Genomic DNA, 25,094 nt, shown 5'->3' with positions numbered 1-25,094 from the left:
TGGGCTCACTATCAGACATACTGGACTCAGTTCCTGCTTCTCTTGCACGGTGGAAACTGAAGAAAGGAACTAATGAATGTCTCTGTGAATACAAATGAGAAGGAATAAACTCACATGTGAACACTTGGTACACTGAGTATACAATGTACACAGGGCTAATTTTTTAAAGAGCAGTGAGTAGAGAATGGTTATTCCCAGAGACCAATGACTAGTCGATTCAGGTTTCAGGATAAGGCCCCAGATTTGGCTTCTCCTGGTTTGACGATGGGCAGAGCTGGTGTCTTTCTTCGGATCATGCTTTTTCTCTCATGCGTTTGCTCAGACCTCTGGGGATAGAAGTGCTTACCTTTCACCTTCCCTTCGCACACTAGTGCTCGCTCTTCTTTGAAGCAGCTTTCATTTAAAACAATTATTAAAAAATTCTCATTTGAACATTCAGTGTCACATAAGAAGCAAATTAACTGTTGCTTTAGATCATACTTAGAGGTGAAAAAAATTTAAACCTTTTAAAAGCTATTCATTACCATGGGGATGTCAAGCTAGGATGTAAATTCTAGACTTATGTAGATCCCTCAAAGGAGTATGAAAAGTTATTTTCTAACTCTTTTCCTGTGCTTTTGGTGGTAAACTTTGTTTTTGCAGGATAGAAGGTGATTGATGGCCTTCCTATTATCTCTTCACAACTTTCTGATGTTTACTTGCCTCCCTCATTTTCATGACTTCAGGTGCTAACTTTGGCCCCTTTACAAAGGCCCACAGGCACCCCACTTCCTCCAGAAAAAAGAGGGGCTCTGCTGTGCTGTATGCTTAGCTCGAAGAAATTCTAGCTCTAGGATACCAGGTCTCCTGGCTTTCATTTTCTAATTGATCATGTAGTTGCCAGCATTTATGATGGGTCTTCAATCAAAGACACTCAGAGTGTCTAAAGCTATCCTGTGAAACTTCAAATGACTTTGTACTTCCTCATGATCCTACTACCAGGAGCTTTGGGCCCTGGGCAGAGCAATCTAGGAGATGGAAGGAGCACCAAAATAGGCCGAAGTTCTCATTTTCAGCCCAAACTTCTCAAGTAGTATGAATCTTGAAAGGACTTTCAGTGTTTAAGATCTAAGTCCTCACTTGAATTGGGCAGGGCAAGGAAAAGTCTGGTGAAGTTCTTAGGTAAATAGGAAAAAAAAAAAGAGTTTGACACTTTACAAATGGCTCCACATTTGTTACCTGCAGACTCCGTGTAACACACGAGTCTTGGTTTTGAGGGAGATGGTGCATGTGGAAAGTCTAGATACACTTACGATGTTGCTTTGTGCAAAGGTGATTAAGGCACGAGCCGGGGTACCTCCAATTTCTTTTGGAAATAAACTGATATTAGGTTTTCCAAAGAAGTATTGAAAAAGTCATAATGAAAAGGAATAGAAATTGTATTGAATACTGTTATACTTAATGCTATATTTTAGTGTGTGTGTGTGTGTGTGTGTGTTTTATAACAAAGTACTTTGTGGGGTGGGAGTGGGGAAGGTGCTCTAATACTTCAGTGCTCAGAGCCTCTAAAGGTTCTTCATCCAGCCCTTTATAGGAGTATCAGCCATAATTGTCATCCCCGATTTGTTCCCAAATTTACTCAGCCCCAGTTCCGTAGGGCCGTTGGAGAAGCACTGTGATGCTATTCAAAAATACACCCAAATCTATCCCTATGATGAGGTTATTGTAGTTTCTACTGAGTGACCCAGCAATCAGCATTAGGGAAGAACATCCATCCCTCTGATCATGGGGGTTTCCAACACTTCCTTCTGAATAAATGAGGGTTAGATGAGAGTGTTGACGAAGCATGGTGATGTCTAGACCCACGTCCTTTCCTTTGATCAGAACTCAGCAATTCCTAGCACCACCACTAACCACAACTCTTAGGGCCAGGCAAGTGGCTTCAAGGGCGAGGTGAGTGGTGTTCCAAGGAGAGTCTCTTGACCACCTCACCTCCACCCCCCTGCCCCCCACCAGACTAGTAGCTTTGCTGATGCCAATGTAGGGGGCTTTGGGAAGTTAACAAAATGGTACAGAAGGCTGTATGGAACAGACATCCTGCAGGGGTGGCTTTGGGTGTGGGGTTCTGAAGGAGCAGATTCCCTGCTGCTTACTCTTGGTGAAAAGGCGGGAGCAGACTTTTCACAGGAGGCAGGTGCTGATGGGATAGACTTAGCTCTCTAAACATCTTCTCTTGGGATTATCCAGTTTGATGTTACTCAAATCTGAACAATATATAATAGACATATTTTATAGGATTTTTTTTCAGTTCCTCAGGACAATTGATTATTTAGATGTCATTAAAATATGAATATACATGACAATAGGTTTACACTTCTTGTGCTTATAGTTCTCCTGCAACTATAAAGCCAAACCAAATTTATAAATGAAATCAAATATAACTATGAACTCAATAAAATAAATTGAAAACATTATTTTACTGGTCAAATGATGTGGTTAGTTGAAACAAACCATTAGTGTGGAGGGTAAAGATAGAGTGAAACCATGTGGCCTCAGGGCTTGGTCCATGTTTCATTTGGGTCTGAAACAAATGTAATTTAAATGTAATTAATATGCATGCAGAAAATGTCCATCAGGATAAGTATGCTAAATTGTTAATGATAGTCTCAGGGGTTTATGAGTTCAGGAAAATAAAATCTCATACTTAACCAAACACTAAAAGTAGGAAATGGTCAAATGTCAGTATTTATTTATTTATTTGAGAGAGCACACACACGAGCAGGGGAGGAACAGAGAGAGAGTGGCAAGCAGACTCCGCACTGTGTGTGAAGCCCAACATGGGACTGGATCTCATGACCCTGAGATCGTGAGTCGAAACCAAGAAAACTGAAACCAAGAGTCGGTGGCTCAAACTGACGGAGCCACCCAGGCGCCCCCAGATGTCAGTTTTAATGAGGTATCATTTGATAATTTGTTTAATTGTCTATTCACTGGAGGATAAGATTAGCATGGTGGTGACATTAAAATTAAGAGAATTAAGGACAGGACCATTCTGCTTTGTGAATTTATGCCTTGGGCTTCTGCATATAAACCAGGAGGTATTGGTATGTGAGAAGTCAGAGTCCACATCACACTTCTGCTCATGGCATGAACGTGGCACTGATGTCTATGGTGAGCAGATTGAACTGCCCAGTGCCATTCGGTGACTCAGTGCCCCCTCCCACCCCCTGCGTGTCCTCTGTTTGTAGATTGGTTCTTTTTTTTTTTTTAATTTTTATTTATTTATTTATGATAGTCACAGAGAGAGAGAGAGAGGCAGAGACACAGGCAGAGGGAGAAGCAGGCTCCATGCACCGGGAGCCCGACGTGGGACTCGATCCCGGGTCTCCAGGATCGCGCCCTGGGCCAAAGGCAGGCGCCAAACTGCTGCGCCACCCAGGGATCCCCCTGTAGATTGGCTCTTGACTTGACCTGGGTCTCATTTGGCATTTGTACAGCGGTGAACACAAATGAAAAGGCATGCACTGAAATTACACAGCAGAACTTGGTTCCCACTCCCATTAAGAGTTTCAAATGATAGAATCATAGATAGAAAATTTTTAAAATTCTGGAAATTTTGTGGGTGGCAACTTACACTTGGGGACACTGCTTTTTTTTTATAAATTTATTTTTTATTGGTGTTCAATTTGCCAACATATAGAATAACACCCAGTGCTCATCCCATCAAGTGCCCCCCTCAGTGCCCGTCACCCAGTCATCCCCACCCACCGCCCACCTCCCCTTCCACCAGCCCTAGTTCGTTTCCCAGAGTTAGGAGTCTCTCATGTTCGGGGACACTGCTTTTAAACTAAATTCAGACTCCAGTTTTTCTCAGCAAAGACATTCTGATCTCCCCGGGTCTCTTTCAAATGTTTTAGTAATTACAGTAACAATCATGATGAATTCAGGGTGATGTGTTTAGTGTGTACCAAGATTTAGGCAAAGCCCTTTCTCTGCATAATCTCGCGGAAGCCTCGTGGTAGTTGTGTGGGGTGGGGGTCTTTCCTGTTTTCCTATTTTATCTAGGAGGACACGTGGCGCGAATCACACAGCGATTTGCACACAGGTCTCCCTTAACCCCACACCTAACTCTTCCCCACCACTTAGTCACTCTCCGCTCGCCTCCGTTACACATGGTGAACTTCCCTTTCGCTGGAAGCCGGCATCACATTTTATAAGGATCTCCTTAGCAGCCCGTCTTTTCCGCTGGCCAGTGGGGCTCCCCCCTTGAGTGTGCATCAGAATCACGTGGAGGGATTTTTACAAAATGCAGATCCTAGGCTCCACCAGCGAATAAGAACTTTTCTGTGCAGCATCCGGGGAACCTGCATTTTCCTTTGAAACAACCTCCCCCAGGGGATTTTGTTGCAGGTGTTCTTCTGATGGACTTTGAGTAGAGGGTCTGACCGTGGGTGCCTCATGGTTGTCTCTTAACCACCTCTGCATCCCAAGGCCTTGCTCGCCAAGTGTTTGTTGAATAAATCAGGGAATGAATGAAGAAACAATTTTCAATAGAGAATGATCTTCTCGAGAAGAACACTCTTTTGGCCAGACCTTTGGAAAATGTGGAGCTCCTGTTTAAATATCACGGGATATGGTCAAGCTAGACTCTCCCCTGTGAGAAGGTGGTGGAAAGCACAGCTCTGTCTTCCAGAAAAAGAACAAAAACTCACTGGATCCTTCAGGATGGGATCGAATCTGTCTTCCTTTTAATAAAAGAGGAAGCTCAAGATCAACTGAGCTAGAAACATTTTAGTGCCTTGAGGCCCAGGAAAGGAAAGGGTTAGTTTCCCCCAGTGTTTTATAGACGTGACGTTTTCTGCTTAACTTGTAGTTCTGAGGTCAGCGTGGATTAATTCCTTTATTCAGCAAGAGTGTTTTTGAATGCTTACTAAGTGCCTTGAATGTATTAAGGCCTCATCTTTTTTTTCTTCCTGAGTCTAATACCCATCAGAAAACTCAGGAAACACTAAAGCCATGCGAGTGTGTGCGGGGCTGGGTGCTCAGCGTCTGGAAGCACAAGAGCCCACGGAGGCGCTGGTACAGCAGGGCCCTGGAGCCCAGAGTGGCACGACACTGGATTGAATCGGACAGGCAGGAAGCAGAGGGCAGGAGGCGTGGCGCCTTGGCAGCCACAGTGCTTGTGGCCGGCTGGTTCAGCTAGCAGAGGGGATGGGCGCCCGCAGGGGTAGAAATGTGCACCGGGGAGCACAGAGAAACAGCATTGCACAGACGTGTTTTCATACATGAAGGGGAGCTTTGGGTGTTGTGGGGTTTGGAACATTCCTTTTTGTCTTGAAGCAGATCATGTGTTGTTTTAAGATTAATGTGACTGTAGCCTGTAAGGTACACGGCTGGGGAGAAGGGGTTGAGTCAGGAGACCCATTAGAAGGCTGGTCTCAATCATCCAGATGTGGTTGGCTTTGGACCACGGTGGCAGAGTGAGCGAGGAAAAAAGCCCGAGTGGCTGTGGAAGGAACTGGAAAGGACACAAGGAGAGCTCATTGCTGGTAACGGTGTGGAAGCCCAGTAAAGCCTGCGCACTGGTGATGGGCGGGGTGAGCACCAAAAGACCCCATTTCCCCACAAGAGCTCTTCGTTGGAGACCAGTGTCTGATGCTTCTGACCAGGACCCCAAGTCAGAATTTCTCAAGTAGCTGTTTCACCCTTTGCTGTGGGCACAGCGGATGGCTCAGAAGACACTAGGACTGTTTGTTGTTCCTCCATCCTTCTCTGCCTCCTGTCGCTTCCCCGCCTGGTTCCCACACCGAGGGCCTCTCCGTCTTGACACTTATGCTTGGGACCTACCAGAGAACTCTTGCTAATTACACAGGGATGGTGTCTCCCAAAGTACAATCCTTGGAAACCCGTGGGTTTTTAAATAGATAACAGCAGGGGCAGGGCAAGGGCCAGAGTTCTGCGGTCAAATAAGTTGGGGAAATATTCTTAGAGAATGACCCAGGTTTCTTTCCTGTAGGACTTGCCAAGATCTTTTAATATGGTAATAAGCGTCTTGGCCGTCCAAGAGAGGGGTAGCTTATAGCACTCCACAAACTTTTTTCTTTTTAAAAGAATTCTTTTTTTTTTTTTTTAAGATCTTACATATTTATTCGTGAGAGACACACAGAGAGAGGCAGAGGGAGAAGCAGGCTCCCTCTGGGGAACCCAATGTAGGACTCGATCCCAGGACCCCAGGATCATGCCCTGAGCTGAAGGCAGACACTCAACCACTTAGCCACCCAGGTGCCCCTCCACAAATTTTTTGGACCAAGGGGTTCCTTTTAAAGAAGTATCTTTAGAGGGGAGGGCTTCATTGCATACATTTGGAAAAATTAGAGACTAAAGAGTTTGTCTTGGGAATAAGTCTCTGGCAGGGTGCCTGGGTGGCTCAGATGGTTAAGCATCGGACTCTTGATTTCGGCTCAGGCCATGATCACAGGGCCCTGGGATCGGGCTCTGCGGTCAGCAGGGAGTCGGCTTCAGAGTCTCTTTCTCCCGCTGCCCTCCCCACCACTCGCATTCTCTCTCTCCCTCAAATAAATACATAAATCGTTAAGAAGCCTCTTGCATTAAAGGTTGGTAGTGAAATGGAAAGAAACAGGAGACTGGAATCTTGGTCCGGGCTCTACTACCAACAGCTCCTCTGGTCATCGAACCTCCCGGGGTCTGTTTCCATGGAGGCTGCGCTAATGCGAGACAAACTGCCAAGCTCCTTCAGCTCTAGAGGCCTACGGTCATGTGCACGTTCAGAAGAACATTGTCGCTGATTTTTCTACCCTGTAATGACACTGGTGGCAGAGACGGTGCTGGGGAAAAGTCGGTGCAGAGGGTCCGTGACAAGATGAGTAAGATGCAGTTTGAACCCTGAGCTGATTATGTGGCGGGGCACAGTGACAGTGCTGGACTCACGTAGCGGAGATAAAACAAGTTTCCAGTTGGTTCTCAGGCTTCTCTGAGTCCGGCCGTGTCCTGTGGTGCACGTGCAAGGCTACGTCGCCAAGGCAGTGCTAATTCCCAGGAGTCACGTAACCGTCTAGTTACAGCTTGGCAGCTGTGAGGCCTCGGATACATCAGCCTCCTGGGCCTGGGTTTTCTTCATCTGTGAAATAAGGGATTTGGGGGAGATCGGGGGCTCCTGATATTCTGGGAGGGGGAACTATTTTTGAGTTGTTCTGGGTCTCACCGGGGGACGTTGGTCTTCTGCCCCCACTCAAGGCAGATGGGCCCCACGGGTCGTCTTCCTTTTTCTTCTCTTCCTTATTCCCACATCATTTCGTCTGCCTCAGCCCTCATTTACTCCTTCATTCATTTGATGGTCAAACATTTATCTCTAACACCCAATTCTCTGGAACGCCAGACCCAAATTTCTGCCTCTCTGCCCAATGTGTTTATCTGTTTCCATCTTAAGGAAACCAGTTCTTTTTCTTTAGGGCGGGGAGGAGTGGAGGGAGGGAGGGAGAGAATCCCAAGTAGACCCCGTGTGCAGCACAGAGCCCAATGTGGGGCTCGATCTCACAATCTTGAGATTATGACCTGAGCCAAAATCAGGGGTTGATGCTTAACTGACTGAACCACCCCCCTTAAGGCAACCAATTCTTTATGTTCAAAACCAAACGCACCATCTCCCCTTACATACCAGTTCCTCTTCCGGTTTGCCCCGGTTTTATGAATAGTGACATGCTCCTGGTCACGTGCAGGTTGGAAACTCTGGCTTCTCTGATCCCTCCCTTCTTCCCTGCTGTAGCCAGCCACTGGTCAACCCTCAATTCTCTCCACGTTATTATCTCTTTCTCTTCCCTTCCTGAGGCCATGATTCTAGGCCAGGATCTGGTTGGTCCCTCTGCCCCTTGTCTCCCCTCTAGAGCATCCCCCATGCCAGATTAAGCCTGTAGCCTCCTGAACCTGCCATCTTTCTCTTCCGAGGCTGGCAAAATCCTATTTATATTTCAAGAGGGAGCTAAATGGTGCCTCACTCCTTTAGGCCTTCCCTGAACACCCCACTGGCTGCATGTCTCCTTCTTTTAGCACCTTATTCTTGTCTATCTTATTTCCCCACCAACCCAAATATGTATATGGTTATAGCTTATATTATGTGATAGGCCTTATACCTTCTTTGAGGCCAAGGGACAAATTTCCTTCACATGTAGCACCTGATACCCACTGGGAGCTAGAAACGTCATTGGATAAATTACTATGACATTATTTACTCATTATTCAAAATAATCATCTATAAATTGAAACAACCTATTCATCTCAATAACTGATATAATCAAATACTAATTAAATGAAACAATAAAAGTTGTAATTCCCAAACTAATTAAATCTTGGCTTCGGTGTCCCGCCACTCTTAACTTCTGTGTCTAGTGCGGGGATGATTTTCTGAAGAATCTTGATTTTGATTTTGGTTACAGTATTGGGTTCAGACGATCATTAACTTACAGTTAACGAGGACTTGTCTGTCTTGCGAGACCATCCCTGTGAAGCCGCTGGCCTTGCCCCTTCGCCACAGGAACCTTAGTTTCCTCATCTGTAAATCGAGGTCGTAATACATCCGTCCTGTAATTATTGCAGACACTGGTTCTACTCCCAAGAATTGTTCAGGAGTAAGTCCCTCATTTCTCATCCTCACCCGAGGGGCTCCTCCAAACCTGGTGGATTTCCTCTAGGTTCTGTGGATCTAAAAGTGCCAGCCACACTGTCCCAGGTGATTTCAGAGGCAGACGGGACAGTCGAGACAGGATGGCAGGGAGTGTTGGTGCCCGTTTTCCTTGCCAGGGAGGAGGAAAGCAGACCCATGTCTCTCATTTTGAATCAGACAAAGACAAACATCTCACGAAATCCTTTTTGTTTGAAAAAAAATTCTCTACCATCTTGTTTTGCCCCAGTCTCTTAGATCTCCAGGCTTCCTAAAAGGCTGCACCCCTGGGTTTCCAGTGAAGAGCCAGCCCAGTCCAGGACCTAAGATCAGTCTCCTGTCTTATTTCTGTTCATAGAAATAGAAGGAGGTTGCCAATGGTCAAGCACTGAACACCTACCTACTATGTGGTAGGCACACTTTATAGATAATTAAAATTACTTTTTTTTTTTTTTTTTTAGAAAAGATTTAATTTCTTTGAAAGAGAGAGAGAGAGCAAGAGCATATGAGTGAGCAGGAGAGGGGAAGAGGGAGAGAATCTCAAGCAGACTAGACCCTAAGCAAGGAGCCGATGTGGGGGCGGTGGGGGGGACATGACTCGACGTCATGACGCTGACCTCATGACCTGAGCCAAAATCAAGTGTCAGATGCTTAACCGAGACACCCGGGCCCCCCTGGATAATTAGAAGTGCTCTTAATAACTTCACGAGATAGTTGTCATTGCTTCCATTTTACAAGTGAGTGGAAGCTACGATTGTATGGCTGGTGAATCTCAGTGAGAGGAAGTGAACCCTCATGGTCTGCATCAGTTCTAGCATGTGGAGCGTGCGACGTAACTGGACCAAAGTATCCCCATGAGGGGCGGGTTTCCTGCGGGTGAGGGGTGTTCTGTTTCTGTGTCAGGGAAGTTGTGACCTAACAGGGTTAATCTCCGTTAACTTTGCATCACAGAAAAATAGTTTTCAGAAATACTGTCCGGGGACACTTGGACTACGATCCGGCCTTCTTGCCTCACACTTATGTGACACTGATGATAGCAGGTGTGTTTCCAGAGAGGTTGATGTTTGTAAACATTCCTGTAAAAATAGGCACAGGGATTGTCAACACGAGTCTTTCTGGCACAGTGAGGTAAGCCCCAAGTATAATAATGGGTGACCCCAGTAATAGGGCAAAAAAATGGGATATTTTCTCAAATTTTGAAGACTTCAGCTATATGCCTTCCTAGGAAACTAGAAGCCGCGAGAAAGCTGTGCTAATACATGTGAACCTGGTTTTTGCTCCGTGTGGCCACTTCATTCCCATTAAGTCCTGTGTCCTTCACTGAAGAAAGTGGCAAGTCACCGTGGCTGTCCAGCAACCCGCCTGCGTACTGTGGCATGGTACCGAGCTACGTGTTGTTAGATCCATTTAGTGGAGTACAAGAGGCCTGCAGAGATGACATGGTGACAAACACTAAAACGCAATGCCCCCCAACACGCGTAATGGAAAACCCTAGGTGAAATATAGAGTGTGCTCATACTTGACTGTTGAAGATTAATTAAAAAAAAACTCTACATCCCTATATTTACATGTATGTGTAGATAGTTCTAGAAGACCGCTCAGGTCACTGATCACTGGTGGCATCGAAGAAAGGTGATGACAGTCGGGGGGAGAAGCGGGACCTACTTTGATTGCACAGAACGGTGGGTCCAGGGCTGCCTGGGCAGCCCGGGGAAGCTCAGGAGACCCTCTCAGGGGATCTACAAGAATAAGACTATTTTCACAATAATCCTAAAATGCTTTGCTTTTTTTTTTTCTCTTATTTTCTCCCACAATTATATGGTAGAGTTTTCGAGAGGTTAAGTGATATGTGATATTGCAACAAATTTAATTCAGAAGCAGGTAGGAGAATCTGTGTTTGATTGAGCCAGATACCAAAGAGATTCTTTAAAATGTACAATTCACGCCACTCTTATTATTCTCTAAAAAATAGGTATTTTTATTAAAAAAAACATGACTTAATGTGAACACATAATCATCATAATTAAATAAAAACAATGTTTAAGACATTAAAATGAATAATAAAATCTAAACACTATCATTTCAAATACATAATACGTCGAAAATTCCGTTTTAATTTCTAAATCGATGAACATCAGTGGGTGTAACAACTAACCCTCGGAAACAAAATGTCTTTGAGATCTCCTTGGCGCCTGGGACACCTGGGACGTTTCTGTTTGATAGTCGTCAGGTAGGGAAGAAAACTGTGCATGGAGCCCTTTTTCACGAAGCTTGTCACGCGGCATTGCTTTCCTTTGTTTCCTCCTCCATGAAGGGATATCTACAAGTGGCCTGGAGTTCCGTGCTCTAGAAAGTTCCACGGCTTAAAGCAGAGGCTGTGCCAGTTGAGGAGACGCAGGAGGCAGCTGTCGTCGAGGTTCCTGTTCCTCGGAGAATGTTCTGCACCTATGGCTGTAAGTCGGGCCAGTGCTGAAGCTGTCACCCCCTGAGCCGGGGTGGGGGGTGGCGGCAGGAGGGGTCACCGCCCCCTGCCAGTCTGGCGGCCCTAGAGCCCCTCGCCCACCTTGCCAGTGTCCCAAGGCACGTCAAGTCCATGGGTTCTGTGCTGAGAGCTGATGTCGTCGGTGAACATTTGTCTGACCGGCCGGGAGGGCCGATGGGCAGCGTCAGCGGGCTCCGGGCACTTGCTGCCCTGGATGTGGCTACCCCAGGTTAGGGGCCGCTCCGGGGTGCCCCCTCGCTCTGAGCCGCCCGGGTACCCCCGCCTTCCCTGTCCCTGCAGAGCCCCCTGGAATCTCGGGGTTCCCACATCATCTGGATCTCTCCTATGTCATTCATTCATTCATTCATTCATTCATTCATTTTTTTTATGAGTTGCCTCCTTCCAGCAATACTTTGGGGTGGCTTAGAGAGCAACAATAATTCAGAGAACTACTAAAACCAGGGTCCTCATGAGGCTTGGAGGAGTTACACGTACGGGAGGACCGAGCCCGGGGTACTTACTGCACAGAAATGCCCCCTTAGCCCTGGGCCCTGGTGTGTGTCCACCTGGAGCTTCCGTGGGGAAGGTGGGACACGCTCGCACATGGCTGGGTCTGGGCTCGAGGGGGACCTCTCAGTTCACCCCTTAGCAGACTTGGATCCCAATAATGGATCCCCCTAACAGATCCCCCTCACGGATCCCCCTAACAGATCCCATAATTGATCCCACCAATGAGCCTCGAACTGTAGTCATTGCACAGGCCTGAGACTTTTCAGCCCCGAGCTCCCTCAAGGCAGAAACAGTGTCTCCTTCCCGCCTGCATCTTCAGCATCCGGCCGGGGCCTGGCACCCACACATGCCCAGGGGTACCCCCTGACTTAACTTACCCCCCTCACGGCTTCTGTAGAACCTGCTGAATGAATGATGTGGACCCGTGAGTCGTGGGGGTGAAGGGGGGGCAGTGTTTCCTCACCCCCTCCGGGAGGTGATTTCTTCTGCACCCTCAGGTGCTCCGTGGATTAGACCCTCCTTCCTTCCCTTTATTATCCAGGGGCTGAGCCTCCTCCCCATTTCTCCAGCACTTCCTTGGGGTAGTAAACGTGCAGGGTCCCCTTCTTCCCACAGATTGCCTTGAAACTAATTTGTTCCCTGCCCCCTGCTTCCAGCACCCCCTCCCCCAGGCTCCTGATACGGGTCCTCGGGGTCCTCGGGCCTCCAGCATGGGCCCACCCCAGTGAACAGCTCGGGGCTGCACTTACCCCTAACCCGGAGTTATTGGGGGGTTTCTCTGTTACACGAGGTTCCTCAAACGTGATTGGTCTGTGGCTCGAACCGCTTTGCTTTCCAGAGACTGTCCCTGCGGACTTTTCTTCCCCAGCCACCCAGGCCCAAGTGACTGTTCCCAGGAATTAATATTTCAGCCCCGCGGCCTCGGCTGTGATGCCCCGTCTGGCCGCCTCTCCCCACCTGCACCGACACCGACCTCAAGCCGCCCCGCCCCCCGCCCCCCCAGCCCTTCTGGCCTCTTCTGGCGGCCAGGCCAGGCTTCCTCCTGTTTTGGAGAAGGTCGCCACCAAGCATTTCATTCTGTCCGGAGCCGCCGCGGCTCAGTTTCCTGTGTCTCCTACTAGGAGGACCCAGTAGCCCAGCATCTAAGCGGGAACACTTGCGGGGGCTCCTTACTGTCATTAAGGGGTGCTCCGGACCGGGGCCAACCCGCGCCTTCCCTTTCCTCCCTCGCCGTCCCCTCCTCTCCCACCCAGCTCCTGTGGGCCTCCCGCCTGCTCCTCCCTCCCTCCAGCCCCTTCTTCCCGCCCGCTCCTCCCTCTGGCTCCTCCCTCCGGCTCCTCCCTTCCGCTCCCCCTTCCCGCTCCTCCCTCCCGCTCCTCCTGCTCCTCCCTCCCACTCCTCCCTCCTGCTCCTCCCTCCCGCTCCCCCCTCCCGCTCCTCCTGCTCCTCCCTCCCACTCCTCCCTCCCACTCCTCCCTCCCGCTCCTCCCTCCCGCTCCCCCTCCCTCTCCTCCCGCTCCTCCCTCCCGCTCCCCCTCCCTCTCCTCCTGCTCCTCCCTCCCACTCCTCCCTCCCGCTCCCTCCTCCCGCTCCTCCTGCTCCCCCCTCCCGCTCCTCCCTCCCTCCCGTTCCTCCCTCCCGCTCCCCCCTCCCGCTCCTCCTGCTCCTCCCTCCCACTCCTCCCTCCCACTCCTCCCTCCCGCTCCCTCCTCCCGCTCCTCCTGCTCCTCCCTCCCACTCCTCTCTCCCGCTCCCCCCTCCCATCCCCTCCCCCTCCCACTTCTCCTGCCCCTCCTGCTCCCCCCTCCCGCTCCCCCCTCCCGCTCCTCCCTCCCGCTCCCCCCTCCCGCTCCTCCTGCTCCTCCCTCCCACTCCTCCCTCCCGCTCCCCCCTCCCGCTCCTCCTGCTCCTCCCTCCCACTCCTCCCTCCTGCTCCTCCCTCCCCCTCCCCCCTCCTGCTCCTCCCTCCCACTCCTCCCTCCCGCTCCCCCCTCCCGCTCCTCCTGCTCCTCCCTCCCACTCCTCCCTCCCGCTCCCCCCTCCCGCTCCTCCTGCTCCTCCCTCCCACTCCTCCCTCCTGCTCCTCCCTCCCCCTCCCCCCTCCCGCTCCTCCCTCCCACTCCTCCCTCCCGCTCCCCCCTCCTGCCCCTCCTGTTCCCCCTTCCCACTCCCCCCTCCCGCTCCTCCCTCCTGTTCCTCCCTCCCGCCCCTCCCGCTCCCCCTCCCACTCCTCCCTCCCGCTCCCCCTCCGGCTCCCCCTCCGGCTCCCCCTCCCGCTCCCCCCTCTGGCCCCCTGCTCCCTGTGCGTTCCTCCATCTGTCTCCCGTCCACTTGTCACTCACGCTGTCTTCCCTCCCCGCTCCCCCAGGACGTAGCTCAACAGAGCATTGCTGCCAGCGTTAGCTTCTCCTTTAAAGGAAAAGTTTGTATTTCCAACTGGAACGTGATTTCCCTTCGTGCGTTAGAAGCCGCCCCCCCTCTCCGTTGCGTGGGGCCGAGGCTGGCCCCTCTGCCGCGTGTCCGGGTGCGCGGCGCTGCCTCGGCGTGTCCTGGGGGACGTGCGGTGTCGGGGCAGTGTCGGGGCATCTGGGGCCGGGACGGACAGACGCACCCGGGTCGCGCCGCCGCCCTGATGGAGCCTCCGCGGCCACGAGGGGGCTGCCCGCAGGACAGGGGCGGCCTCGCCACCCAGGGCTCGCGGGGCCCGGCGGGGACGGGGCGGCCTTGGCTGCGAGGATGCTGCGCCGGGGGCCGGGGCCAGAGAGCAGCGGGGGCTCCAGGGCCTCGGGGTTGGAGCGGCTCTACTAACAAAAGCAGGAGCTGGTTTTTGTGTTTTAAGGTTTTATTTATTGGTTCCTGAAAGACACACACGGAGAGAGGCAAAGACCCAGGCAGAGGGAGAAGCGGGCTCCCTGCGGGGAGCCGGACGCGGGACTCGATCCCAGGACCCCGGGGTCACGCCCTGAGCCGAGGGCCGCCGCCCGACCTCTGAGCGCCCCAGGCCCCCGCGGTAACTGGTTATTGGGCACCTGTGATGGGTGAGGGGCTCTGCAGGGGACCTGAAAGCGAGCAAGTACGAGATGATCCCAGCCCAAGTGCTCCTGGAAGGCAGGAGGCAGGAACAGGAAGGAACAGAAAGGAGAACCGAGCTCGGGGTGGGGGGAAGGAGGTGCCCGGAGGTGCTGGGAGGGTGGTGGGTGCTGATGGAAGGGCCGGCCCTGTGGCTGGGTGGTCCTCGACTGCGGCGGGGGTGGGGCTGGGAGTGGGGGTACGGGTGGGTCACCACTGGGCATTCTCGGTGGAGGTGACCTCAGCACCAGGGACACCGAGTGACCAGTGAACAGGACCCCCCTGGACGTGGGGTGGAGGGGAGGGAGCAAATGGCAATCCAGCTGAGGAGTTCTGGAAGAGAGATCTGGAAAGGAAGGCGGCTGCCGGACTGGGGAGAGCGTGGCCTGCTGGCTGGGCGCCATCTGGGTGCCATCCCAGGGGTTCCGTGCCCTGGGGGTGATGCCTCGGCTGTGGGGGATGCCGGCTTCCCATGCCCCTGCCCAGCGGAGGGTGAGTGCAGGTCCCAGCCAGGTTTAAGGGGGAACGATTCGGGAGCCCAGAGATCCGCATGTGTGCCATACACCCCCGGCTGCGAGAGCAAGGATCTCACTTCCACGCTTGCAATGTTCACTTCCTTAGAATTTCTCACGTTATATTAGTCACTCTGGCCTGAGCTCGTGGCCCCAGGAGGCAGGTTCCGTGCTCCTGCCTGGCAACATTCACCGGATTTCTTTCTGCACTTGAACCGACTCAAAGCTCCTGCTTCCGGGGATGTGGAGCCCCTGGTTCTTCCTTTTGTGATGGATGGGGTTGGGGGGGGCATCCCTTCTAGACACCCATAGCGTTCGCCAGGGTTTCCTCACTGATGTCTCATTGTCTTAGACATCCATGTGAACTCTTGTATTCAGTAATATTTTTTAGGTGTGTGAGCTCCCCTCTTGTACCCCACCCCCCAAAGAAAAGATTGTGAGAACCTCTTAGCCAAGGTCTGAGCCTCGGTCAGGTATTTTTGCTTTTGTGTTCCATCTAGCATAGTATTACACATGCGTCATCTGTTTTGGGGTAAAGAAACTGGGTAGGTGATGGGGGGCTGCTGGAACCCCCCCAGCTCTCGCGGTTCATCCCAGGTCTGAGTTTTGTAGAGGATGCTCCAAAAGAGATCTTTGCTAATGAAAGCATCATCCGCTGACAGCGTCAGTGTCACCCAGGAGCTTGTGGGTCTCAGGCCTCAGGCCTCAGACCTCAGGGTCTGTAATTTGCTTGGTGTTTGAGGTGCAGTGGTCTCCAGATGTAACGCGTACAAACCCCCTGGGGATCATGTTAGAAGTGCCGTTTCTGGTATCCTTTGAGGTTACTTAGATAACGGTAGAAGACGGAGGCCTCAGACTTTTCTCGTACCAAAGCAGCAACTCCCTTTCTAAGGCTGGCAGTGAGCTTCCCTCCCTCCTCCAGCTGACACTCCTGCACAGAACAGACGGTTTATATCAGGGATTGGTGGTCCAAATCCAGCTGCTTGGTGTTGTAAATAAAGTTTTATTAGCACACAGCTCTGCTCATTCATTTACATATTGCCTATGGCTTCTTTTGTGCTACCTAGGCCAAGCTGAATAGTTATGCCAGCGACCTTTTGGCCCACAAAGCCTAAAATATTTACTATCTGGGACCTTGCAGAAAAAAAGAAAAAAAAAGTTTGCCGGTACTGGCTTATGCGATGAACCTAAAATATTTCCTTGAAGTAAAGGAAATAGCTATAATCCTTTGCCCCAGCGGCAAAATTTGCAAGCCCGTCTTAATCCATCACGGAGAAGCTGAGTCATAAAACGTAACTCCCAGGTGGGCAATGAAGCGTCTCGAGCCACAGATCGATCCTAATGGTACCAAGGAGTCTGTGACTTTCCAAGGCCTCTTTCATAACAACCGCCTTAAAGAAATGATTGTAATTTTATTGAGCTGACTCCTTCCTCCACAAATTGATTCCATTAATTGTACAAAGTAAGTTTGGCTTTTCCTCAAGAATGGGGAGGAGCCAAGAGGAAACAGGAGTGGAAATGTTTGGGACCAAAGAACCAAACAGCCTGGAAGGGGTTGGATAGAACGTCCTGGAACAGTAGCCTCAGCCCAGCCCACCTCTGGGCTCTTCACTGGGCAGCCAGACTCAGACGGCGTGGGCTGGGAGGCCTTCTCTTCATTCCCTTGGAGAATCCCACCACCTGTCTCTTATTTGGGGTTTTTGAATTGTGAAATGATGGCACACTCCAGCTCTAGGCTTGCTGCGTGTGTGTGCCAAGCACACAGAAACAGAAGGCAGAGGCTTGGGCTGGGGGGGCAGGAAGCGCAGAAGGGGGGCGGCTGGCACCAGGCATCTGCTCTGCAAACCCAGTGGAGCAGGGGGTCGGGGCGGGGAGCACAGCCCCGTGTAGCTGCTTGAGGATGTGGGCGCCCTGCTCTGATCTTTATGCCTTGGAAATCCTGGCCGTCTTCCTTCCAGAACCGAGTTTCAGAGGAGGTGGTATAGGATTAGGATCCCTTTTCTTATCCAGAGTGTCTGGGGCCAGCGTGGTTTAGCGTGGGATTCTATGGGAATCTTTGCTGTAGCTCTAGGAGCCTAAGGCTTACTTAGCTTCTTCTCCCATCGTCTGCTTAGCCCGGGACACCAGGCCTGAGGAGCTGGAGTGGACGAAAGCAGGGGGTCCCCTCCTCAATTCCAGACTATCTTACCTCCAGCCAATTCTGAGAGGTTGTAGGAGTGAATTAGCGCTTCCTATGTTGAGAACCCCCTGCTTTGTTGCAGGAAGTCCCTAAGCTGGTCAGAACATGGGGGTCTTTTTTTTTTTTTTAAGATTTTTATTTATTTATTCATGAGAGACACAGAGAGAGAGAGAGAGAGGCAGGGACAGAGGCAGAGGGAGAAGCAGGTTCCCTGCGGGGAGCCCGATGTGGGACTCCATCCCAGGACCCCAGGATCACGCCCTGAGCCGAAGGCAGACACTCAACCGCCGAGCCACCTGGGTGCCCCGAGAACGTGGAGGTCTTATAGCCAAAGCTACTATCTGGGCTGACATTTCGGCAGTTCTCTCCACTGGAAGAAGTATAATGTAGTCATTGATTCATTTGTTTCTTCTTGGGTTCAGTGACTATCCCTGGAGAGCCCACCATGAAACAGGATGGTGGGAAAAACATGAACTGGGGAGTCAGGCAGACCTGGGTTCAAATTCTGGTTTCCCTGCTATGAACTAACTGCTCCTCACTCAAGTTCCAGTTGGCAGGTTTCCTCGCCCCTCACCCCACTTTCCCTGCGTCTCCCTGAGTCTGTGGTTGGCCTGGATGACCCCTTCTCTTGGCGTTGGCTGCAACTCCCGCAAGGTCTGGCCACATACTGTATTATATGGAAATTATCTGTTCAGACGACAGTTTCTCTCGGCCCAGATTATAACGTCACGGATGGCAGGGATTTTTGTTAATGTTTTTTACCCTTAGTTCTTGATACACACAGATATTGTTGTTCTAATAATCTGGATCGGTTGGGTTTTGGTAGAAGACAAGTAGAGGAGAGTCATGAAAATGTGTGGAGATGTCCTAGTCCACTTCTCCCGAAGTGAATGGTTGAGCTAGGCGGTGGGTCTGGAGAGCCCCGGGCTTGGGAGGCACAGTTTGGGTGGACGAGGTGGCAGTGGCCAGGAAGCTCTGCGTCTCCCCCACTATTACATGCTTACAACGGGGGGCAGGGGGGGTGTCTTATTTGCTTCTGTACCTCTTTATGTTCTTTTTTTAAAGAAAAGATTTCATTTATTTATTCATGAGAGACACAGAGAGAGGGAGAGACACAGGCAGAGGGAGAAGCAGGCTCCCTGCAGGGAGCCTGATGCGGGACTCGATCCCAGGACCCCGGGATCACAACCTGGGCCAAAGGCAGCTGCTCAACCGCTAGCCACCCCTTTATGCCTTTAAACACAACTAAAGTAGTGAGTAAGTGAGATGGACACTTACAAGTAAAAAATCCCCTGCCCTCAGATCTCCCCATATTCCTGACATGTATCTATCTGTCTTGAGAACCTGGATAGTGGAACCATTATACAAAGAGCTTGGATTTGGGGAGAAGAGAGCAAATTCAGTTTGAAACACGTCGAGTACGAGCTGTGGAGTGTGTAGGCCTGGAGAACCGGAGGGAGGCGAGGGCTGGATGCTCGTGACCCGTCCCACGTCTAGGTCAGCTCCCCTCTCTAGACTCAGAGCTCATGGCCCAGCCCCTACGGCGCTTCACGAGTGCCCATTAAAAAGCCCATGGTACATCTTTATGGACCCATTCCCGGATACCGACTTCCCATGTAAGTAACGGAGATGCTTGGACAGAGCTGCAAGGTGAGAGGAATCTTGCTCCGGAAAGGCCTGCTTTTGCTGCAGCCAACAAGGAAGATTGTAAGGGGAAAGGGGTAGAGGCGGAGGCTAGGAGGCTGGGAGGAGGCCAGCAGGGGGGCGGTGAAGGAGTCTGGGAGCAGAGCTGTGCCCGAAGGGAAAGGGAGCAGGGGGTTTTGACTGTGCAAGAGACTGGTGGTCTCCCCAGCACTAGCTCTAGAGAAGTGGCCTTGTCCTGGGAGGAGAAGGACCAGCCTCGGGTGGCTTTGGAACAAAAGCCAGCAACTGCCTCCCAGGGGGGGATGATGAGAAACACACAGGCCGTGAGGATCCGGAAAGCACCGCTCATCTCGTTGCAAACCGTACTTTCCAGAGCCCTGGGCAAGGGTGCAGAAGCCTCTGTGTGTGGACTCGCATCCTTTACTAGGAAACACAAGATGGGATTCCCCTGGATAACCACAGACACACGTTGTCCCGGGATCTGAGAGGCCGGGAGAAGACAGGGGGGGTGGGGGGGGAGTCAGGGAAGGGAGGGCCGGAGCACTGATCAGGAGACGGGAGAAAGGAAGCAAAGGTGGTCCAGGGTGAGGGCGCACTAGGTTTCCTGGGTGCTGTGTTTTCTCACCACCCTTCTCCCCAGCAGTCTAATTTTATGGAGAATTTTCTCTCCTTCAAATATGAAATATTTCTTTGTCATTAAAGGAAAGGCATCAAAACGGAGAAACTACTTTCATTCAATAAAAACTCTAGTTTTAAGAGTTATGTGTTGTCAGATGCATAAGAACCGCCCCCACCCTGAGTTGTAAATCAATTCGATGAGGTGCGCCAATGGCCTTAAAAACAGTCCATACTGGGGATCCCTGGGTGGCTCAGTGGTTTAGCGTCTGCCTTTGGCCCAGGGTGTGATCCTGGAGTCCCGGGATCGAGTTCCGCATCGGGCTCCCCGCATGGAGCCTGTTTCTCCCTCCTCCTGTGTCTCTGCCTCTCTCTCTGTCTATCATAAATAAATAAATAAATCTTAAAAAAATATTAAAAAAAAAACAGTCCATACTATTGATGTGGGAATTTTGCTCTCATGAGTCTGTTCTAAGGAAATATTCAGAAGGGAACAAAAGCTGCTCACAACAATGTGTAGCATGAAGGAGGCAAGAGGAAGGATGCGAATGGCCGAGCCCGAGAGTGTGGTTACACATACAGATCATAAGCCTTTAAAATGATGCCTCTAAGAATTTTATTTATTTATTTATTTATTTATTTATTTATTTATTAAAAAAATTTTTTTTTTGCCTCTGAGAATTTTAAATAACATAAGACGGTATTTATGGTTTTATACTAATTGAATTAGAAGTTATAAAGTCATATAAATATGGTATTCAGTAATGATGTAAAATCCACAGAAGAAAAACTCCGATGAAATTGCATCACAATATTAACCGGCTTTGGTTTTAGGTGAGGAGACCGGAAGAGTCATTTTGGTTCTTCATCAAATTGGATGTTCATCAATGGGCATGTGTGGCTTTTGTTATATCAGAAAAGAAATAAAAGAAGTCATGTAATTTTTTTTAAAAAGGGAATGTTGTTATAAAGGAGTATTTGATGTTTTCAGAGAGAAAATACGAGAAATCTCAGTGAGCTCTTTCCTTCCCTGGAACTCTGAAGGGTTTTCTTCTTTTCCAGTCAGAAGTCCTCCCACATTCATGGGGACCAAAAAAAAAAAAAAAAAAAAAGCAAGGGTGCCACCTGAGCTCTGCTCTGACACACATAGTGGTTGTCTGACTTCTACACAGTAAAAGACCCAAGATCGCATCCCCTTGGTCTCCTGATCGACACCTTTCGGAAGCACCTCCCAACCCATCCCTCCAGCTTCACTTCCCATCTGTTCCCTTCGTGCTTTTTTTTTTTCTCTTAAAATCAGATCCCCGTCAGACTTGCTATTTCTTGCACATGTCCCCTTAGCTTCCCGTGTCTGCGCCTCTGCTTGTTCTGGGGACAGCACAGTGGCACACCTGTCATGTGCGGGAGGTGATAGCCGGTTGCCAAGCTTCCTTGCAGCGTCAAAGCTGGGGGGAGCCGGGTTCCTTCCGTGTCCTGGGTGTACTTATTCATCCGTCCCCTGCCCGCATTGGAACTGTCGCCTGAAGTGGCCCTCCCGTCCTCCCCAGCTGTCAAGTTGTGCACTTCCCAGCTCCTGTTCCTTGTCCTCATGAGCTGTCCCTAGGGCTTACAACGGACAATGAACCTGTTGCCCGTCCTTTGGCCACCTGTACGTACTGCCCCTTGCCAGACCCAGGGCTCCTGCCCAGGGTACAATAGATACTCCCGTTTGAGTAAAAATTCAGCTCCACGCGAGAAAAACCAAATTAAGGAAACTTTTGAGAGGAAGGTGCACACTTCTCTAAATCCTTTGTTGCTGGTCCAGACAGACCCCAGCCTGTGATCCCCACATATTTCAGGGGAAAGGAGCACGTAGACCATTTACAGTATTCCCCTAAATCCTAAGAAAAATCACACGGTGGCCCACAGCAAGTCTGTGTTCATCGTGAGTCAGAGGAATTTTTCTTCTTTTTTGGCCAGCATGTAAATGTGAACCTCACAGCTTCCCCTCCCCTCAAGCCAGCCACTGGCTTGACGTCCAGTCCACGTGTGGCTCCTACCTGGCCAGAGCCCTTCTCTCCCTCCAGATTTCCACCAATACCCGGCTCCCCTCCTTTCTCTCCACTCCCCGTATATGTCCACGTCGGACCAAACCAAGAGGTTGGTTGAGCAGAGACGTTGAGGGCATCTTTGGCACATTCCAGCACAAAGGCCCCTCAAGAAGAAGGGGCACCAGAGTCATCTTCTGACTCAACCTCATGAGCATAACCAGGGTGGCTGGGCCATCCCCAGCTGTTGGCCTTGTCTGCCCAGGGAGCCTTCTGCTTCCTCCTGTTTCCTATTAACGGCACAAGAGACTGTGAGCTGCTTAAGGGCATAAATCTTGCCTTGTCCATCTTTGCAGCTCTTTCTGGAACCAAGTATGGTGCCAAGCCCAGGGTAGGCCTCAGCATTAGTGGACTGAACGAATGAGCACACGAAGGACAGATGTACTGTGACGGCAACAGGGCCAGTGGGAACGGTAGCGAGAGCACAGGGCTAGAGGCAGAGTGGACCGTGGGTCCTTGCCTTGACGCCGACCTCCTGGTTGTGTGACCCTGGGCACGCCTCTTCATCACTGTGGGATTAGTTCTCCCAGCTGTTGAAAAAGTGTGCGTGAAGCAGCTAATGATGGAAAATGTCTGCTTTCCGGGGAGTGTATATAAAATCATCCAGCATTGGCTGCAGGCATTTATGCAACACCGTGTTTCCTTAAATATTTGTAAAATTAAGAAACCTGAAAATCGCTGATAATCCATAATCCCAGCATATAAGAAGGATATGAAATGAGAAGTAAAATCTCCCTTCCCAGGCATCTCTTTGGACTCCCCAGAGACAAGTGCTTTCCTTGACATTTAAGGCTTGATGCTGATTCTTTCTGCCTCTGAAGTTGCGCAGGCCGACCTATATGCACATTTTCCCCTCCCCGCACATTTTCCAAATGGAACCGTTTTCATCTGTTTGTCTATCAGTTGTCTGTCTACCCACCTGCCTATCATCTATCATCCCTAAGTCGATTATTTTCTGAATGATTACAGGATTATTCATCGTCTGCACATGCTGTAATTTACCCTCAGTCCCGCGATTCCCATGTTCTGTGATTACAAACCATACTTCCTTTTTTTTTTTTTTAAGATTTTATTTATTTATTCATGACAGACACACACACACAGAGAGAGGCAGAGACACAAGCACAGGCAGAAGCAGGCTCCATGCAGGGAGCCTGACGTGGGACTCGATCCTGGGTCCCCAGGATCAGGCCCTGGGCCTAAGGCAGTGTTAAACCGCTGAGCCACCAGGGCTGCCCCAAACCATACTTCCTTATACAGATGCATTTGTAAGCTCTCACACAGCACTTAATTTAGCAGCAAGGCACCTCAGCATCTACCATTCTCTTGGCTCATAACTACCATGAGAAGGAAGGATAGATATTACTCGTCCGTTTTATAGATGAAGAGACGGAGGATGGAAGGGAGCAAGCACCTTGCTGGAAACCCAGAGCTGGATGCCGATGGAGTCAGGCCCTCTTATTAGAGCAGCCACGTGCGATATAGCCCTTGAGTAAAACACTAGGCAGGGCCTGGGGTGGGGCGCCTGGGGGGGCTCAGTCGGTGAAGCGTCTGACTCTTGGTTCCGGCTCAGGTCTTGATATCGGGGTCATGGGATTGAGCTCCCATCGAGTCCCACAATGAGCTCTGCGCTTAGCGTGGAGTCTGCTTGAAATTCTCTCTCCCTCTGCCTCTGCCCCCCTCCTTGTGCGCACGCTCTCTTTCTCTCTCTCAAATAAATAAAATAAATAAACAAATAAATAAATAATAAATCTTTTAAAAAATAAAACACAATAAATAAAACACACACACAAAACACACACACACACACACACACAAAGAAAAAAAAACAAACAAAAAAATAAAAAATAAAACAAACCACTAGGTGAAGAGTGGATCATGAGCAGGGAGTTACATTGAAATTGTACTTAGAAAAACCCCAGAAGAATACAGAAACAATTTACAAAAAACTCACGGCCTAACACACTTAGAGGCAGTTGTTCAGAAGAGATGCACTAGTGGCCAGCGAGGGGCCAACACCGGGTGAGTTGTTTTCACCCAGATACCCCCCCCTTCTGGAGCGTTCTCAAGACGGCATCCCAGTGTGGAGCCCGGCTCGGGTGGCATAAATGTGGCAGGAGAATTACAAGGGACACCCCAGCAGTCCCAACAATGACCCTGGCCCCCCAGCCCCACCCCACCCCTTCACAGGGCAGCATCTAAAAAGGCCCTAGAGGCATCTGGTTAGGATTGGCCTTAATTGGCATCTTCCTCAATTATCTGCAGGAAATATCAGTGTTCAGTAAAATATTTTAAAAAATGCCGAAAAACAGATGAATCAACTGGCAGAGTCACTGGAGACCAAGAATTATTGGTCATTGGAGGAGAACAATTCAACCTGGAAAAACGCCAACTAGTGAAAAGAACGTGAAAAGTCTGAGCGGAACAGGGCCAGGCTGAGGCGGGGAGGCACCCGCCTCCAGTAGAAACTGTAAAGGGGGGGCACCAAAGCACCCCTTGCCCAAGATGAATAAAGCTCTCATAGGTGATATTAAAACATTCAGTTTGGCAAACTATACCCCACAAGCAGGGGGCTCATTTGTAAAACCCAGTTTTTCTGGGAAGCCAATGAAAGCGAACGTAGAGCCACAAGTGAGCACCAATTCCCTGACCTGCAAAAACCCGGGTCAGGTCTAGCATGAGGATGTGAGACTGGACACATCGGACCCTACTTAGTCTGTGATTTATGGGACAGATACTCTTGAAGAAAAAGAATGAAGGAATTTGACTTTTTTTGATTACTTTCCTAGGGCTGCCTTCATAGGTGCCCACAAACGGGGCAGCACCAGCCAAGGGCCACCCATTGCCTCCCAGTTCTGGAGACTAGAAGGCCCGAGTCACAGTGTCAGCAGGGTCAGGGCCCCCGGGAAGGCTCCAGGGAAGCATCCTTCCCTGTCTCTTCTACTTCTGGGGGGCTCCCGTGGTCACTTGGACCCCGCCTCTGTCATCAGGGAGCCTTCTTCTCTGTGTCTCTGTGTCCCTGAAGACAGGGCTCCAGATGCCGTCAGAGGAGCCCCCGTCGGAGCCGGCGGTCTGGCACTCACGTCACAGGGCAGTGGCCCCCTGCCTGTCTTTGTTCCAGTCCCTTCCATCTCCGCCGTCTAGAACAGGGATGGCCCCCAGCAGACATCAGATCTGTACTGACGGGGTGCATCTTTTCGGAGGCTGTCCTGGAGTGTATTGCTCAGAATCCAGCTGGAGATGCAGAGCCACCAGGAGATACACGTCGCGAGGGTCACTGCAAGGACTCCATGTAGGCAACCTCGGGGCCCGGGCTGATGCTTTTCCCCCTTGGCCTGGTAAA

The 25,094-nt window shown here is 50.5% G+C and overlaps 1 protein-coding gene across 5 annotated transcripts in view; it reads left to right on the top strand.

The window, feature by feature from the left end:
* DDR2 (discoidin domain receptor tyrosine kinase 2) overlaps window positions 1-25,094 on the top strand; it is a 145,692-nt gene that overhangs the window by 12,224 nt on the left and 108,374 nt on the right. For 2 of the 5 annotated variants that reach the window (XM_025991258.2, XM_025991259.2), the window contains exon 2: window positions 10,968-11,106. The exons of the other annotated variants lie outside the window; for them this stretch is intronic. In XM_025991258.2, coding sequence (XP_025847043.2) covers window positions 11,101-11,106 — 6 coding nt within the window. In that variant the 5' untranslated portion in view covers window positions 10,968-11,100. The remainder of the gene's footprint in view (window positions 1-10,967; window positions 11,107-25,094) is intronic. 5 annotated transcript variants of the gene reach the window in all.

The sequence above is a fragment of the Vulpes vulpes genome, chromosome 5 (assembly GCF_048418805.1).
Source record: "Vulpes vulpes isolate BD-2025 chromosome 5, VulVul3, whole genome shotgun sequence".
Classification (NCBI taxonomy): domain Eukaryota; kingdom Metazoa; phylum Chordata; class Mammalia; order Carnivora; family Canidae; genus Vulpes; species Vulpes vulpes.
Note: the sequence above shows the minus strand (reverse complement) of the source record. Positions and strands in the feature narration are given on the sequence as shown.